This window comes from Crinia signifera, chromosome 3, assembly GCF_055691185.1.
Source record: "Crinia signifera chromosome 3, ASM5569118v1, whole genome shotgun sequence".
In the NCBI taxonomy this organism is placed as follows: domain Eukaryota; kingdom Metazoa; phylum Chordata; class Amphibia; order Anura; family Myobatrachidae; genus Crinia; species Crinia signifera.
In genome coordinates, this window is record NC_139219.1 from 168,979,019 (window position 1) to 168,996,415 (window position 17,397).

The 17,397-nt window shown below is 42.8% G+C and overlaps 1 protein-coding gene across 1 annotated transcript; it reads left to right on the forward strand.

Annotated features, from left to right (window-relative positions):
- The first annotated feature begins 122 nt into the window (after window positions 1-122).
- Window positions 123-17,176, forward strand: CD164 (CD164 molecule). The gene is made up of 7 exons (XM_083176922.1): window positions 123-474; window positions 7,484-7,561; window positions 10,439-10,498; window positions 11,795-11,833; window positions 14,067-14,123; window positions 14,493-14,540; window positions 14,672-17,176. Exons 1-7 carry the CDS (start codon window positions 384-386, stop codon window positions 14,836-14,838), a joined length of 540 nt encoding a protein of 179 aa, XP_083033048.1. The 5' UTR covers window positions 123-383; the 3' UTR covers window positions 14,839-17,176.
- The last annotated feature ends 221 nt before the right edge of the window (window positions 17,177-17,397 follow it).

Sequence of the window (17,397 nt, forward strand, 5' to 3'; positions counted from 1 at the left end):
TGGAGGCATTACTTTTCAATCCAGCCTGTACATACAATTGTTAATCACAGGCTCGGCAGTGGCTCTGCAGAACTCTGTACTCCTGGCAGGTGGCGCTGCAGCCCGTACAACGGGGCCGGGCAGGTGAGCAGAGGCTTCCAGTGCCACGTGCGCAGTGCGTCACAGCAGGAGGTGGGAGCGCCTCGCCAGCCGGGTCACCCATAGCACCGCCGCACACTGAGGCCGGGCTACCCGCTCCTGACAGACCACACCTCGTCACCGGTGGTTGGCTGCGCTACCCGCTGGTCACGTGAGCTTCACGAAGCAGCAACAGGAAGAGTCACCGAGCGAGGCGACAGGGGAGCGGGCGAGACACAGCAGTGGGCACTACGGAGACCGGCAGGATGAGCGCTGGCACAGCAGCATGGGGCACCTCACCACTGGGGGCGCCGCTGCTCCTGATGCTGCTGCTGGGAGTTACAGCGGCCGTCACCGGTAAGTAGCAACCTACATAGGTTACACGGCGCCCTGACGTCTGCACAGCCCGGTGCTGCACGATCACAGGTAACCTCGCCCCCGGTGACGTGACGGTGCAGGACAGGTGTTCTGTAACACGGAACAGCCCGGCTCTATGTATGCTGAGTGGGCATGGGAGGAGCATGCACGTGTCTCACCCCCACCCACCCGTAGGTGTATGCTCAGCGCTGGCTGCAGTGTCCCTGACCGGCCCCATGGCGTGCAGGCAGCAGTGGCAGGTGTCGCAATTCGGCTGAGGGCAATGCTACTATGCTAGTGCTGCCTGCAGGCATTGCCCAGCTATTACCCCCTCCCCCAGCCGGTACCATTCACAGAGGCTGGATTGTTGTCACTTGTCAGCCAAAGGGCAACTATACTAGTACGTGACGTATGTGGCAGGGTGCCTATCGTTGTCACGTAATTGTGTGCTCAAGGACAGCCAGGGCCATATTTATTTATGACACTATAAATACTGTAATAGTGAGTAACACAAGTATAATGCTGTGTCTGGCAACTTTTTTAAGTCTCTAATGTTTTTGATGACTTGTTTCTTTTTACTTTGTTGTCCACTCATATGAAATAGTAGGATGTTAGTGCCACCAGCTCCTTGATGTACAAGTGTTTTTCTGCCATTAAGATCCAAATAAATGAATCCTTATATAAAAAATACAAATGGAGCAGAGATTCATCAATTGGGAGTCTCTAAATGCCTAGAGGCGAATGGACCCTATCTTTGGCAAATTGCCTTAACATACCCTCCAACTGTACCGATTTTGCCAGTACAGTACCGTTTTTTAACGGTCTGTACCGGCAAAAAACGAAGTGTACCGATTTTTTGGTTTCCAGGCTGCTTCCCCATCTCCCTTGTCGTTGATCTGCCACAGCGGGTAGAAGAGAATGTAATTTGGCTGTACTAGTGTCTTCTGCACCTTCTCCCAGTGGTGCACTGCTGGTCACGGCCAGCGCGCCTCACGTCATGACTTCACACGGCTCCAGTGTGGACCTTCCCACACTCAGGGGCCGTGTCAGTTTAAGCCTGTTTGAGTGCCCGCCAGAATTCAAGACGCCGTGGAGCAGGAGCATTCGTGTCGGCACTCGGTGAGAGGGGAGCACAGCTCAGCGGCTGTACAACTATAGGAGTTGCTAAAGGTGACTTTCTAACTGAACACACCTGTCAGTTTCTGATACAGCAACCCAATACAAAACATTGCAGTTTAGTATTGCTGCATAGACACCAGAATCCCACTCATTTCTACAGTACCTGTCATTTCCAATGGGGGTGAGCTCAGCTATCTCTATGCAATTTGTATTTATTTTTAGTGCCTCAGTCCCCATACAGAATGTAGCCGAGTCGCCTGCTGGTGGTGGCATTTAACACTTGTTTTATCACTGTTAATTAAAATTTTCCCAGTAACACATAGATCTATATATAGGAAAAAAAATGCCCAGGTCACATTCGGAAAGTGTACTTGACCACGCCCCCTTTAACAATGACCACACCCCCTTTCCGAATGTGTACCGGTTTCTGCCCTTCAAATGTTGGAGGGTATGCTTTAATATAGTTATGACAAGTTCAGTCACTAAAATGCTTTTTTTTCCATTAGATTTATGGACTGAATTGAAGCAACACAAGGAACTACAGCTAGATGTCTAAAAAAATACACTACCATGAAATTCTGCTGTACAGTAGATTCGGTACTTGTTTCCTAGCACGGTGATTGTATGAAATCTGGTCGAAAAAACCGGGTCGATCGCATCGCATGTGACCAAATCGACTCGATTTTTAATTGTTCAGCCACCCTCATGGCTGATTACAATGTTAAATGCCCCCACAGACCCAATTTTTAATTGTATACAGACCCTGATGGGTAATTACTATGTGAAATGCCCCCCCATTGTTAACACCACGCCACGATCAATGCCAACCCGAAGCGTGGCGAGCGGCGGTGGTACGCGTCCGCCGACCTTTTCATACCCCCACTATCCACATCGGCGTGGAGTTGATTTTATATAGTGTGGTGAGCGCAGCGAGCCACCGAGCCCGAAGCGTGGCGAGCGGACGCGCATTACTTCACACGTATTACGCGTCCCCTCGCGGGGCACGCTGCACTCGCCACACTATAGTGGATAGTGGGGGTATGAAAAGGTCAGAGGACACGCACTGCCGCCCCTCACGGGCTCGCCACGCTTCGGGTTGATGTTGACTGTGGTGTTGTGTTAACAATGGGGGGGCATTTGACATAATCATTAGCCATCAGGGTGGGTATAAAACTAAAAATCGGGTCTGGGGGGCATTTAACATTGGGTCCAATGTAAAATCTGGTCTCGGGGACCATTTTTACATTGGATCCAATGTAAAAATCGGGTCCGCCGCATCGCATGCCATTATAATGGTGTTGCGACCGATTTTTTTTCATTGTACGAGAAACTTCTTTAAAGCCCGAAAATCGGGTGGGTCGGGTCTGATCGGGTCCCAACGCATACCTTAAGTTATGGTATGCGATGGGACCCGACGGCGATGTGCTAGGAAACAAGTACCGTAGATTCATTTAATTTATATGTGACCATAGGGGACTTTTTTCTTTTTTTGAATGATCTGAATTGGAAGCAAACAGGAAACGCTACAGAGTATGCTCATGCAGACTAATGTTTATCTACTGTAAGCCTATTCTTGTGTAGATCTGTTTCTGGGCACATTATGTACTGCACCTTGGTGCAGAGCAAAGTAACATTGCCAACTAATTCAGGAGTTAACAGTTTAAAAATGAAGCCAAGTATGAGTTGTCCTTTTTTTAGATTTATCTTGTCATATATGTAGTCACAAGTACAAAACTGAAGGTTCATGTTACATATTTATGTCTTTGACTATTAATGCTAATTGCTTGGTTCATTTTTCATTTAAGCTGCTAATAAAAATGAGTTTGCTGAATATTTTGTAGCTGACAACCATGGCAACCCAACCAGTCATATGCTGTAGCGTAAGAGATGAGACTTTAGCAAGTCCTTGCAGGACACATCTACCCCACTGTTCCCACAGCCTAACCCTAACCTTCCCCTTTCTGCAGCCTAACCCTTATCCCCCCACACCATACTGCCTAAACCTAACTGCCTGACCCTAACCTGTCCCTCATTCTCCCCATCAGGATGCTGGCTGTCAAAACTTATGTTGACCTTTTGTATGTAGTGAACATTTCCATGTTGACATTTTGAAGGTTGTGACCATTTTTGTCACGAAAGGGATGTGCCCGGGTTGCGACGGGGCCAGCCCAGCCGCTGCCATTACTAAAGGGGGCGGGCTCGGCCGGCATCGTCATGAAAGGAAGCGGGCCTGGCCCTGCCGAAGTCACTGTGCTGACAGGAAGCGCTGGGCTTCCCCATGCACACCGGCGGGGACAGGCAGCAGGCTCTTTTAAGTGGGTGCTGCTAGAGGGGCAGAGAGCATTTTGCCCTTTAAAAATTGCCCCTTTCTTATCAATTAACCTGTTCAACACAGATGAAGGTAATCATATGTTAAGAAGAAAGTCCAGGAGTGGAGCATTGTGTCCCTCTTGGGGAGGGTCATGTTGGGAGGTATGCAACAGGGATGAGGAACCTTTTGGCCCTCCAGTTGTTGAACTACACAACCCAGCATAACCTGATAGTTTCGCTCTTTGGCATTGCTAAAACTGTTGCAGGGCATACTGGGATGCATAGTTCAACAGCTGGAGGACCAGAGGTTCCCCATCCCTGATTTACAGTATTAAAGCTTGTTGTTCAATCTTTATAGTGATAAGTCTGCTTTGGGATATGGTACTCATCTACAAGGGGCCATATTAAGCAAATGTGTCAAATGTTCCTAGAGGCAAAGAGGAAACCCTTTGCAGGTGTGCAATACCTTTACTCTAGTGTTCATTATACCACCCTGCATCTGCAGTTCCACTACCATGCTGTGGTGCTTCTAGAACAGTTTGGTATGTATTTCAGCACTGATATGCAGACTAGACCGGTACTAGAAGTACCACAGCAGAGAGCGACACCCTAGGCAGGAAGGAGGAACTGCGCAGGTTTTGAAAGATGCAGGGTGCTAAAATGAACACTCCATTACTCCATGAGTAAAGAAGTGTTTGCATGACTGCGATGTGGTTGAAAACAATCAGAATGGACACGGCCACTTCATGTAATGATGTTATCTCCTGCCACAAGGAGTGGCTCATGATATTCACCTTGTACACGTGCCATCTATTATCTGTGTAGTACTACATGCACTCTGTCCAACTCGGGTTAGGATCATGTGGTCTACAGCATGATGGTTGACACCATTAGGTCGACATGGGAAAAGGTCGACATGGTTCTAGTTCGACAAGTCATTAGTTTGACAATGTATAGGTCGACAGTAAAAAGGTCGACATGGGGTTTTTCACCGTTGTTTACCTGAATGTCAACACAGTTGACATGGACACAGTTTAAAGTCCTCGCTATGCGTCGGGCGCGGTGCCTCACTACGCTCGGCACACTATTTTATTCTCCCACCACGCCCTAGTGGATGGTAGGGCATGAAATACCGCATGTCGGCTCAAAAACCCATGTCGACCTTTTGACTGTCGAACTAATGACCTTTCGCCCGTTTCCCATGTCGACCTAGACCTATGTCAACCTTTTCCCATGTCGACCTAATGACTGTTGACCATCATGCTGTGTAAACCAAATGACCGCATCCTGTCCCACTCCACTCATAACACATTCAGGAGCAGATTTATTAATCCTTGTAGAATGATAAAGTGGAGAGAAAGTACCAGCCAATCTTCTCCTGTCTGACATTTTTCAAACACAGCCTTTAAAATGACAGTTATGATCTGATTGGCTGGTACTTTGTCTGCTTTATCTCTCTCACTTCTGGCAGTGGGGGAACCTGCAGCGTGGCAGCAAGGGCCGGATTTCCCACCTAGGAGCGGCACCTGCTTGTGGCGGTACAGGATCCCCCATTGTCACGGGGGTACATGAAATGCGGGAGCGGGGTCGAGGGGGTCCGCTGGGGGGTGGAATTGCCGGAAGGGGGTCTGCAAATTGCGGGAGGGGGGGTGTGCGGGGATCCGCGATTAGCGGGAAGGGGCGGGGATCCGTGATTAGCGGGAGGGGGCGGGGATCCGCGATTAGCGGGAGGGGGCGAGGATCCGCAAATCGTGGGGAGGGAGGTCTGCAAATTGCGGGAGGGGGGTTGTCGGGGTCTGTGAATAGCGGGAGGGGGTATGAATTGCGGGAGGGGGGGTGCCGTGAATTGCATGAGGGGGGCGTCAATTGTGGGAGGGGGGCCGCTAATCGCTGGAGGGGGGTGCGGGAGGTGCCGAGGGGGTCCGTAAATCACGGGAGGGGGTGCAAATCGCAGGAGGGGGCGGTGGTCTGCGAATCGCGGGAGGAGGGGGGTTGCGGTCGGGGGGTCCCGCGAATTGCGGGAGGGGGGGGCCCGCAAATTGCGGGAGGGGTGTTAGCTTTGCAATGAGCACATCCATTATCCAATATATATGGATGATAACAGTAAGGAGTAACTAAAATCCTGAAAGGGAGTAAGATCTATTCAGAATAATCAGAATCGCAGTGCATATGGGTTATAAAAGAATGGTACTTGTGTAGTTTCACGGTGCCAGCTCGCTTCACTCGCCCACGCTGCGGGCTCGTTGGCTCGCTACGTTCGGCACGCTATCTAAAATCAACTCCATGCCAACATGGATAGTGGGGGTATGAACTATCCATGTTGGCATGGAGTTAAGTTAGTTTATTTTAGATAGTTGTGGCAAGTGTAGAACCCAGCGCGGGTGAAACTACACAAGCTTTTAACTAAGTCACTTTATTGTAAGTGCATTTTATAGATTAAAGCTTTTTTTATTGTATTGACCTGCACTATGTTGCCTATTATTCTGTCTCCCCTGTATGTATAATAGGGGAGCAGTCTCCACCACCAGTGGTCCTTGTTGGAGTTTGGTCATCCATGTGTTATTGCCTACAAAGCTTGAATTTGGTTTTGTATTATTTGCAGTGCTTCATAGCTAATACTGAGCGCTATTCTTGCCTTTCTACATCTTTTTGCTTTGTATTGTATCTTGAGTAGTTCCAGGTGTTTCTACTCTGTGGATAGGCTTATAGCTGCACTGTATTTTAATTGCGCACCCAACTGGTTCATTTTTTTCTTGCTTGAAACTACACAAGTGCCAAAAGAATTTGCTTAAAGACCCTTAAGATCATTTCCTCATGATTATTTCATGACTGTGTCCTCGCGCTGCTTTGAACACCACTTTATTGGTTCCCTGGTTCTTAAGCGAGGTGCTTAAGCACAGATTGCTCAGAGCGCATTGCTGACATACATTCTATGCACCAGCAATGTGTACGGAGCGATCTGTGAGGATCAGGGTTCTCTGCCATAACACGGGCAATCTGACCAGATTTATACCATGCATCACTGTCATTTCGGAGTATACACGCAGAACAATCTGTGCTTAATTTCTTAGCGATCAGGTCAGATCACTTGATAGGCCATGATAGGGTTTGAGAACGGGGTCCAATATAAATTAATATGAGCGCACTAATAATTGTAAGTGGCAAATGATGATATTTTGTGTCACATCTTCACCATTTTCCCTTATTGAGGGACTGTAGCTTTCCCATCTCATAAGGATGTGGTCATTGAGCTAGCATTAACATGTCAACCTTTTTGATATGTTGACATTTATTAGAAGTGGATATTTAGGTTAGGATCCATGACATGATGGTTGGGGTTAGGCTAAAGGGGGGAATTTAGTTTGAGCCACTAGCAGGAGAATTACTCCCTATATGACCAACGGTATTCAGGATCATTGTCACCTTAGTGACATCATTGTTACATGTCAACATTGCATCATTGTCTACATGGGGAATTATGTCCATCTATTGAATAGGTGACACTTGCTGTGTCTTGAAAGATAAGATTAAATTCCAAAAGTTTGAACTTCTGATAATCTACTGTTCATTTCCCTTGTAGATCCCTGCGAAACTCATACTACTTGTAGTGACTGTTATAATGGAACAGACTGCCACTGGGTGAACTCTTTAAATAATGGTAAGTTACTATATAGTAAATGTTATAAACACTATTTATAAGCGATCTGAATATTATTGTGTACACTACACCTTCGGCCACCTACTGTCAAAATTCCCCTCAGTTACTGCTGGGTAACTGAGATATATATATATATATATATATATATATATATATATATATATATATATATATATATATATATATATATATATATATATATATATATATATATATATATATATATATATATATATAATCTATAGGGTTGACTGGCACTCTCTTCACTGAGGTATATGCCACGGTGCCTTCCTCGGATGGGTATACAAACAGTAGAGTTAGATTGAGGGACCTGGGGGGACCCCCAAAGAAACAGGCGGCACTCGATCAGCTGGATGGGTAGAATCCAAATTTTATGTGCAAAGTTTTCAAAAGAATACAAGCATGTCTGCCAACGTTTCAAAGCCGGTGCGGCTTTATCATCAGGGCTTGTGTAGCATGAAAAGTGCGTGTAGTGCTGTGAAAAAGAACAGGAGCTAAGAAAACACATAGCTCCTGTTCTTTTTCACAGCACTACACGCACTTTTCATGCTACACAAGCCCTGATGATAAAGCCGCACCGGCTTTGAAACGTTGGCAGACATTCTTGTATTCTTTTGAAAACTTTGCACATAAAATTTGGATTCTACCCATCCAGCTGATCGAGTGCCGCCTGTTTCTTTGGGGGTCCCCCCAGGTCCCTCAATCTAACTCTACTGTTTGTGTATATATATATATATATATATATATAAATTTTTTTTTTTTTTTTTTTTTTTTTTACTATTAAAATCCTTGTTTTATAACCTCGTGTACTAATGGACACCAAATAATCTCCCTGCCATACTTGCAAGTAAGAGTGCTGTAATTTCTATACTTTAGCATTCTAAAAGGTTTTCCTTTTAAAGATCACTTCTTTGCATTTCGTTCAAAATGTAATGCCGTGTCAGGGAATAACTGAGTAGAATACAGAATTAGTTTCAATTCCTATTTTAAGTGATATGTAGGGTACACTAATATTGGTGTCACAGTGGCGTTAGAGAGGTTTCCTAACAAAAACTTCACATCTAGGTGAATGTAAAACACCTAGATCTAGTTCTAGATATGTCTACACAAATCCTGTGATTGCTCTAAAGGCCCCAAGGAAAATCGCAAGTGTTTGTGCACGTTCCCGTGCAGTCACATGTGAGTTGGACTGTTGTAGCTGTTTTAATTACTGTCCCAGAGCATGTTCCATGCAGTAGCGTGACACTAGCTCAGTGGTTCCCAATTCCAATCCTCAGGTACACGCAACAGGATTGTAGGGTAGAAACCAGAACGACCACGCTCGTGAAATCATTTCCTTGAAATTGTACGATGGTCGCATGATGGATTGGTGCAAACGATGTGCACACGATCCAATATTCATGAAAAATCTTTAGTGCAGCAGGTAAAATCTCTGAAGCGATCGGATCGGAATTGCATTGAAAACATGTACAATTCTACTTTTATTTTATATACAATAATTTTTATATTCACAAATTATTCTGGTGTGTACCCAGCATTACATTTTCTCTATCGGTGTTCACAACAAATACGTTTTTTATTTTTTTATTCTGATTTACAATATGTTGTATTTGCTTATAGCTAAAGTTTTAACTGTTGCATCAATAACTCACATGGGTACTTTGGTATTGTTACACTTTGCAATGTATATCCTAGCATTCTAGTGTGCAGTTGTCCTATTTTATACAAGCTACCTTGGTAGAGTATGAGAATCAAATGCAAAATTAGTGTTAGAGTAATTACTAGTAACAATCATAGGTGGGTATTCAATCCCGGGTTCCAACTGTTGGAACTTTGCCCCATTTTCTTTCCACTTGCCAGTTTATCGGCTGGTCTAATTCAACGTCCCTTCGGTCAGGCTGAGTCTTCAATGCTGTTGGTAACGACAGCAATGAATAGGCACCCGCCGCTGTTTCCCTGTCGGATATAGTGGTGCGGTTTGACTACCCCCTCCCCGTAATATTTGAAATATAGTGTTACATTGCAAACAAGGCATGAAAGACATCCGACATTTAGGAATAAAGACAAGGGAGAAGGGGCTTTAAAGTTTTGTTCGATTGGTATATTGCAACTTTACACAGAGGGTGGCCATAACGTATTCATTATTATGAGGTATAAAGGGGTGTATACACAGTGCGATTTTGGCAGGAGATTTTAACTAGATCATCAAAATCGCCATGGTGGTTAGCTAAAATTGTACGGTGTTACACATGCAGCTGAAACCGATGTTCAGGCCCGATAGGTCAGTAACGCATAGAAAAATACTGTGCAGGGCAATTCTATTGGACATAGACAAAATCTTTCGTTCATCTAGTCAAAACTGGCCACTAGAAAAAGTCTGTGTATATGCTGTTAACAAACACCATGCAGACCTATAGGACAACACTTGAACTGGGTGGGTACACACTGGCCGATATATAGTTAATGATATACACGATACTGATATCGTTAGTGACACATCATGAACATTGGTCCGGTGTGTATGGTCAATATCGTGAACTATGCACACTCCCATGTTTTGCTAATGAGCCCTGCCACCCCTGTGCCGCTAATTCTAAAAATATTGTCAGCGATGGCATGTACAGAGCGGGTGGTCAGTCCATGTCGACATTGACACCCAAGAGAGCGGGAAAAATTGTGTTGCCCTTTTACCATGTCAACCTTTTTGTTGTCGACCTATTGACTGTCTATCTAGACACCGTAGACCTTTCATTTTGCATCTAAAGAATGTTTTATTCAATAAATCCTGTTTCATTTGAAACTTGTAACATAATGTTTACACTTCTTTCTTTTTTTTTTTTTTTTTTTTTTTTTTAGAAACTGTTCCTTTATCAAACTGTACATCTGTAACCTCTAATGGAAGCTGTATTGCCACAGGTAATGTATTGTCTCTTTCTATCACTAGTAAGCTACATGAAAGGCTTAGTTTTGTGTGGTCATTTTACCCTAAACTCTTCCATATTGTGTTGCCCACTTCTAAATATTCTGGGCAGTTTGTTTAGATTAATTTCATGCAGCGATTCATATTATTCATCCCAACAAAGCTGCAACACCTGAGTATTTCCGAGATGTTTCTTTTTTTAGGACAGTAGGTAATTGGGTGTTCATGTGGTGGTACGGTGTTCTTTATTCTGCATTCTCTTGTTATATACCCGTTTAACATCCTGTGTCCAGATTTATGAAAATGTTTAAATGTCTCCCATCTGCTAATAATGTGCTTTTCAACCGATAGTTGAATCCTAGGTTAAGTTGGATGACTGGTTTGAGGGCTTGTTACCACCATTGCATTCTAAATTTGTAATTTCATGTTTAAAATTGAATTCCATTGTTGGATGTGCATCTAATGAAAACTGTTATTAACTCATGTGTAAACAAGTAATAAATATTGATAATTGCTTAGATTATTATGTAATGCAAAAATCCAATTCAAGGGGCAATCTTACAGTGCAGATGAAGTTCATTTTAGGCAAAAAAATATATATTTGTAGAGCCCAAATCCATTTTTACTTACAGTAACACTGAAAGGTTGTTGGTAATACCCAAAGCTGATCAGGGATTTTGTACTACGGGTCCATCCCAGGTGCAACCAGACTGGTGGCCTGATGCGGCTTTTTGCCAGGTTTGTGATAGAACAGTTGACAGGTAACAAGCCAGCAGTTAGAGATGAGAGAATCAACATTCTTCCTATACTGTATATCGACCCGGCTTACCCATTCATGCTGCACCACAAGTCATGTTGAACCCTGCTCGATACCCAGATTGTCGTTTATTTATTTCAACTGGGTGGTTTTACACTGCACAATATCCCAGGATGTTGTAGCATTCACATGCAATACTGCTGGCAGTGTGAAAGTTGGATAACATGACCAGTGACTCTGTAATATGTAGGGCGGTATTCAATGCGGCCGGTGAGGGGGTGTTTATGGCAAGATGGCCTATTTTGGCATGGATCGATGAATTGACAGTTGAATACTGACCCATAGGCATTGAATACACCCGTAGTATTTGTCTTAAAGCTCCATCTACTGAATTGACATGTAAATTCTATGTACAGACACAGCCTTTACAACCTTATGAGTGCGATATATTGTAAAATCCTAATAATATGATGGGTACATCTGCTGTACAAGCAAAATTGTGATGTATTCAAATTCTACTTGTTTTCCATTTTAGGTGCTTCTACAATAGCACCAGTCACAGTGACTCCAACAGGTAATGGTTATCTTTATCTGCAAATGTATGATGTGTACAGAAAGTGGGACTATTATAATACCTTCTGTATCGGATTTTTCTTCCCAGCAAATATTCCTGTTTGAGCTCTTCATAAACTGCATCCACTAACAGAGGTCTAAATTGTGCAGATAATCAAAGTGCGCAATAGCTACTAGGGTGGAACACTCTGAGGGTGTTCCCTGGCACCCCAAAGACAAACATGACATGTAGGAGTAGAATGACACATTCACCTTCCTGACCTTGAAATAGACCACACAGACAGTGGTAGAAACGCGTTGGGGAACTTCTGCATGCAGAAGCTGCCCTGAGGAGATTTACCGACAAGTAGGGGAAGATCAGTGTGCCGCCCGGGTTGTCACTCTCCTTTATACCTACTTGATTGAACTGTATATTTCTACCGTTCCACACCATCCACATGTACTTCGGTTTGATTACCATATGGCAAAAGTTATTTTGACTTGGAAATCTTGACTGGGGGCTTAGGGGGGGTATTCAATGTTAGGGTCACGGCAGTCGAGCTTGCTCGACCGCCGTGACCCAGTCCCGTTCTCGGTCAGCTCAATCGAGAACATGCAGGCGGGATTCAATGTCCTGCCTGCCAGGGGCGAAAAGAGGGCGTGGCTGCGAGTTGCGGCCAGGAAGAGGCGAGCTGCAGCCGGCAGCTCGTCACTTCCCGGCTGTTCTTAGCAGAACGAGCCCGACAGTGGGGGGGCCAAAAAGCACTACTGGGGATCAGGGCTGTGGAGTCGGTAGATAAATGTTACGACCCCGACTCCTCGTACTTCTGACGCCGACTCCTCGACTCCGACTCCTCTGTATTAATATGCAAATGTATTTGATACATTCCTTGAAGGAAAGAAAGGCAACATACATATTATTACTACAGAAACTAGAGGCTAGAGTCAATGTATTGAACAGTTTAAGCAAAGGACAAACACAATGAAAACAAAGTTTTATTAATTTTTTTATTAATTAAATGGCTGGATAGTAGCAGTAGGCATAAACATCAGGAACAGGAACTTTACCAGTTCAAAGAAAAAAAACAAATTATTTGGTTGTTTTGGGAACAAAAACAATAGGACAGGTTCAGAAGTGTGGAGCATGAGTTCCGCATGCTTTGTGACGACAACAAAAATCAACGAGCCACAATCTCCGCTGGTTTGCTTGCTCGTCACCGTTCAATTCATGGACACAAGGAACGATTTCTTTACCGTATCGTTACTGGCGACGAAAAATGGTGCCTGTACATCAATATGAACCAGCGTAAGGAATGGCTTAGCCAGGGTAGACAAACGACCCCACGCATGAAACAAGATCTTCATCCGTTTAAAAAGATGTTGTGCGTATGGTGGGAGAGTTTGGTTGAATGAATTTTTCGAGTCTACACCAGGTGATTTCTACCAACGAGGTATTGAAAACCTTATTGAACGTTGGAAATAAGATGTAAACTACAAGGGAGAATACATTTATAAGTATTGGTGCTCCGAATTGTGCGTTGCGTGCCATATAGTGAAGCACATGAAAAGCATGCTTTTTCACGGTCACTTAACGTGTTCGTTTTGCGGTTACGTGAGGCACTGCATGCATTGGTCTTTATTCTTACAGTAGAGAAGTCATTAATTATAATTGTCGGAGTCGGTGCATTGTTTGCCGACTCCGACCCCAACTCCAGGTACTCGAAATGTCCTCCGACTCCACAGCCCTGCTGGGGATATCTGTAACTGGCACTACTGGGGACATGATATGTAACTGGCACTAAGTATGTGTAAGACAATGATTGCTTGGCATTCAAATTCAGTGTCTGAGATAGTACACAAACTTTGTTTCATGTTTTAAATCCTAGTTTCATGCACAGGTACAATATATTTGTGTGTAATTCATGTGTTTGATGCGTTTATGCAACATAAATGCAAGATACCTCATTGAAATATAAAAATATTCCAAAATACGGAATAATCTGTTATCCAAAATGCTCGGGGACCAGAAGCATTTTGGACAAGTGGTACTAAACCTGTACTATACATTATTAAAGCCATTTATTATTTCTTCAAAAATTAAATCAGTGGATGCAATTTTCATTTTCCGCATTAATATTGTATTTTTAATCTATCTGTGGGTTATCAGAATTTGTTTACTTAAGTATTTAAAGACCTTTGCACAGCAAATGCCATAACATACAGGTAGTATCATCCCTCGTAATCTTGTTTTCTAGTTCCAGCCAACACGACAAACCACACGTCTACTGTTCCTGCATCTACCTCAACCTCTGGTAAATCATGCTACTTACTCACACGTTAGAATATATACTATTGTGGATGTCCTATGAAATGTTTGTGGAGCCTGGCTGTATGTAAGGAACCACAGATCTCCAGTACCTCAGAAATATTTTATGTAAACAAAACAGTCCCTTTAGATCTTTTATGCCAATAGTAGCTAAATAAAGTCATAAAGGTGAATTTATGTTTTTAGCACAATATAGTAACTATTGTTTTGGGTGGGGTCTTTTAGGCCTTGTACGTGTAGATTCTGTACAGTAGTGGTTCCACTTGTGTAACAGGTCATTACCTGAATAGGAACCTAAGAAAGTTGGCAGAAGGTTCTGATTGTTTGTCTCCTTTTTGTGTCTTATTACTTCCAGCTACATCGGCCAACACCACTGCATCATCCACTACACATAGTTTTACTCGTAAGTCTTCAACAAACATTTGTGTTTCTGTATGTAGCGTGCGTGTGTTTTGGCCTCCCGGTTTGGAGTTAGTCACGGTTTTCCACGATAGAAAGGTAGAGTTTACATTTCTTTTCTCTGTTCTTATCCAGCCCCTTCAAACACAACAGCTGTGACTCCAACGTCGTCTCCGAGAAAAAATACATTTGATGCTGCAAGCTTCATCGGAGGAATAGTCCTTGTGTTGGGTATTCAAGCAGTGATCTTCTTCTTGTACAAGTTCTGTAAGGCCAAGGACCGGAATTACCATACTCTTTAAGACCTATTGCTTGGGGCTTCTCGCCAACATCGCTCTAACCGAACTTTAACTTGAAGATTTTTCTTGGGAGAGGGGCAGAAAAAAGGCTCTCTCTTCTTCTCTATAAATTGAATGAAACCACATTTGTGCCATAACAGACGAGAAGGAAGTTATTACAGCTTTATAATGCTGTGGATTGCATGCATCCCATCTGCTTACTAGAATACTTGAGACTGCTTTAACCCTGCCTTTTGCATTACACCAGAGCTTGGAGGGGAACAAATGTCTTCATGGGTACATCTGAGAATTAGATTAGTTTCCTGTATGTTGCACTACAGAGCATAGAGGCCCTTTAGACTGTGGCTTTATGTGATTGAGCTAAATGACAAACTGCTTAGGTAAGTGATGGGAGGGGCAGTCTAGTCTCTTATAGTACATAAATGATGGCTTAGCTGAAATATGGTATGCCCTTTTCAAATATATTGGTGTCTTTTGCCTAAAAATTGATTATAAAACAAATGAAAAAGTTGCTTTCCAAAGCCAGTTTTTTTCCTTTCAGCATCTTCTGAAGTGCACCTTATCCCTAAAAAGAAGATGATGTTGGGAGAATTGTGCCTTAAATGAAAGATATAATTAGTGTTTAGAAAATTTATTTAGTATTGCATTGGTTGTCTTGAAGTTTATTTTTATTAACAAAATAGTTTTCCTTGTTACCCCCTCCCCCCTCTTTTTTGTTTCCAGGATATAATCTAATTTGATATAATCTAATTCAGTTTGAAGTTAAATAATTGAATATAATTCTCTAAGAAAATCAGTTGGTATCAAATCATTTAGTTGTGGAGATAGATATATATTTTCTTCTCTTACAACTGTATTCCTGCATTTGAAGGTTTTGGCAATAATTAATTTGATTAACTTTCTATGGCTCAAGATAATGGTGAAGGCTATAAACCAAAAAAAAAATAGAAATGTACTGCATGCTGTTAGGGGTACGGAAGGCAGTGGTGGTTATGCCTGTCTCATGACGGTAACATTTTCCCTGTTAATGAATGAGCTGCAGCACCCATACAAATAATTGATTTTTGATGTTCTGCGCAGATGCACATACTTTGTGTACTCGCTTGCTGTAGACAGGTAGATGATAGTGGGGGCATCTGCACTTTTCTAAATGTTAGATTTAGCAATAAACTAAAAAGACACTCAAGCTGAAAAAGTTAATCTTCTAATCTGTCCACTCTTTCTGGTTGAACATAAATCTGGTAATGTATGGGAGCAATTAACGATTGACAATTTGCTGCTTAACCCTGGAAAACAGACAAAAATGGACGTTCAGACAAATTGGTTAAATCTGTTTGATTTACTCAATTTATCCAAAGGACTATTTTTGCCCATTTTCCAGCTTTTGGTAGCAAATGGTTGATTGTCATTTGCTCCCAGATGTTACCAGATTTTTGATCGAACCAGAATGTCAGATAATCTTAAAGTGTGTTTTCAGCTTTAACCATAAATCTGATTAAGAGGCTGATAATAAATCTGGAAACTGCCTCTTTGCAGAATATATTAAATGTAAGTAATTGCTATCTACAGTTTTAAAGTGAATGCAACACTCCAAGTTTTTTTTTTCTTCTTGAGTAACCATCATTGTTAAATGCACTACATAGCAAGATATTGCACCTATCAGAAAAAGTAGCAAATTCTAAGTGCCTTAATAGTTAATTTGTGTTCAAAGCTCCCATCCAAGATATGATCAAATTCGTACATTTGGAGCCTACACTCGGCAATATGGCATTCCTGAGGATGTGGATGTTGCCATTTTCTCTTTCTGATCCATGTGACTTTATTTAAATAAAAAGAAATACAATTTATTTTAAATCATCAAGCCCAGCCCAATTACATAGAAAATGTTCTCCATAACGGGGAGATTACTGTTTTCTTCAGCTTGGGGAGGAATTGTATATCAAATGTGAAGAGGGCCAGGCCGTTTCAGAAACACTGAGCAGTCTGTAATCTGCGGTGTATAGAAGTGAAACAGGAATGTACTTTGAAAAACATGTGTTGCATGAATAAAGATGAGCATTTTGTTATGTAAAAATTGTGCCTGTGACTGCTCCTCAGTCTCCTGCTGATCAGGGAAATCCTGGCCTCTGATAAGACCAGATGATGTGCTATCTATAGTTTAACGTGGATAACATGGACATTTTTGCCAACAGTATGCCATCATGTATTTCATACAATCAGGAGAGTTACTGATAAATGACTTGTTTATAGAGTATGTGTAGCTCCATTCATGTATACAACAGTGATACTCTTTGGATTCTAAGTGGACAAATAAAATAAATAAATGAACCTGTTCCTGAAATGTATGTAATGTTATTGCTGTACAAGATAAAAACAACCTTTTGATTGACCAGGTTATCTGATGCGTGCAGCCGATCATGTGCTCCCATGGGGTCGTTCTGTCAGGCATCCTGCATACCCAATGTGACAACACAGGGATGAATGGCAAATTCAATGTGGTGGGCAGCAACATAGCGCGCCATTGTCCACCGCATTGTACAATGTGTATGAGAGGCACAATAT

Bases quoted from the DNA above. Each gene is read 5' to 3' on its own strand.
- CD164 (XM_083176922.1), top strand. From the start codon at position 384: ATGAGCGCTGGCACAGCAGCATGGGGCACCTCACCACTGGGGGCGCCG. The intron at 475-7,483 runs GTAAGTAGCAAC...TTTCCCTTGTAG, and splicing joins AGTTACAGCGGCCGTCACCG to ATCCCTGCGAAACTCATACT. The intron at 14,124-14,492 runs GTAAATCATGCT...TATTACTTCCAG, and splicing joins TGCATCTACCTCAACCTCTG to CTACATCGGCCAACACCACT.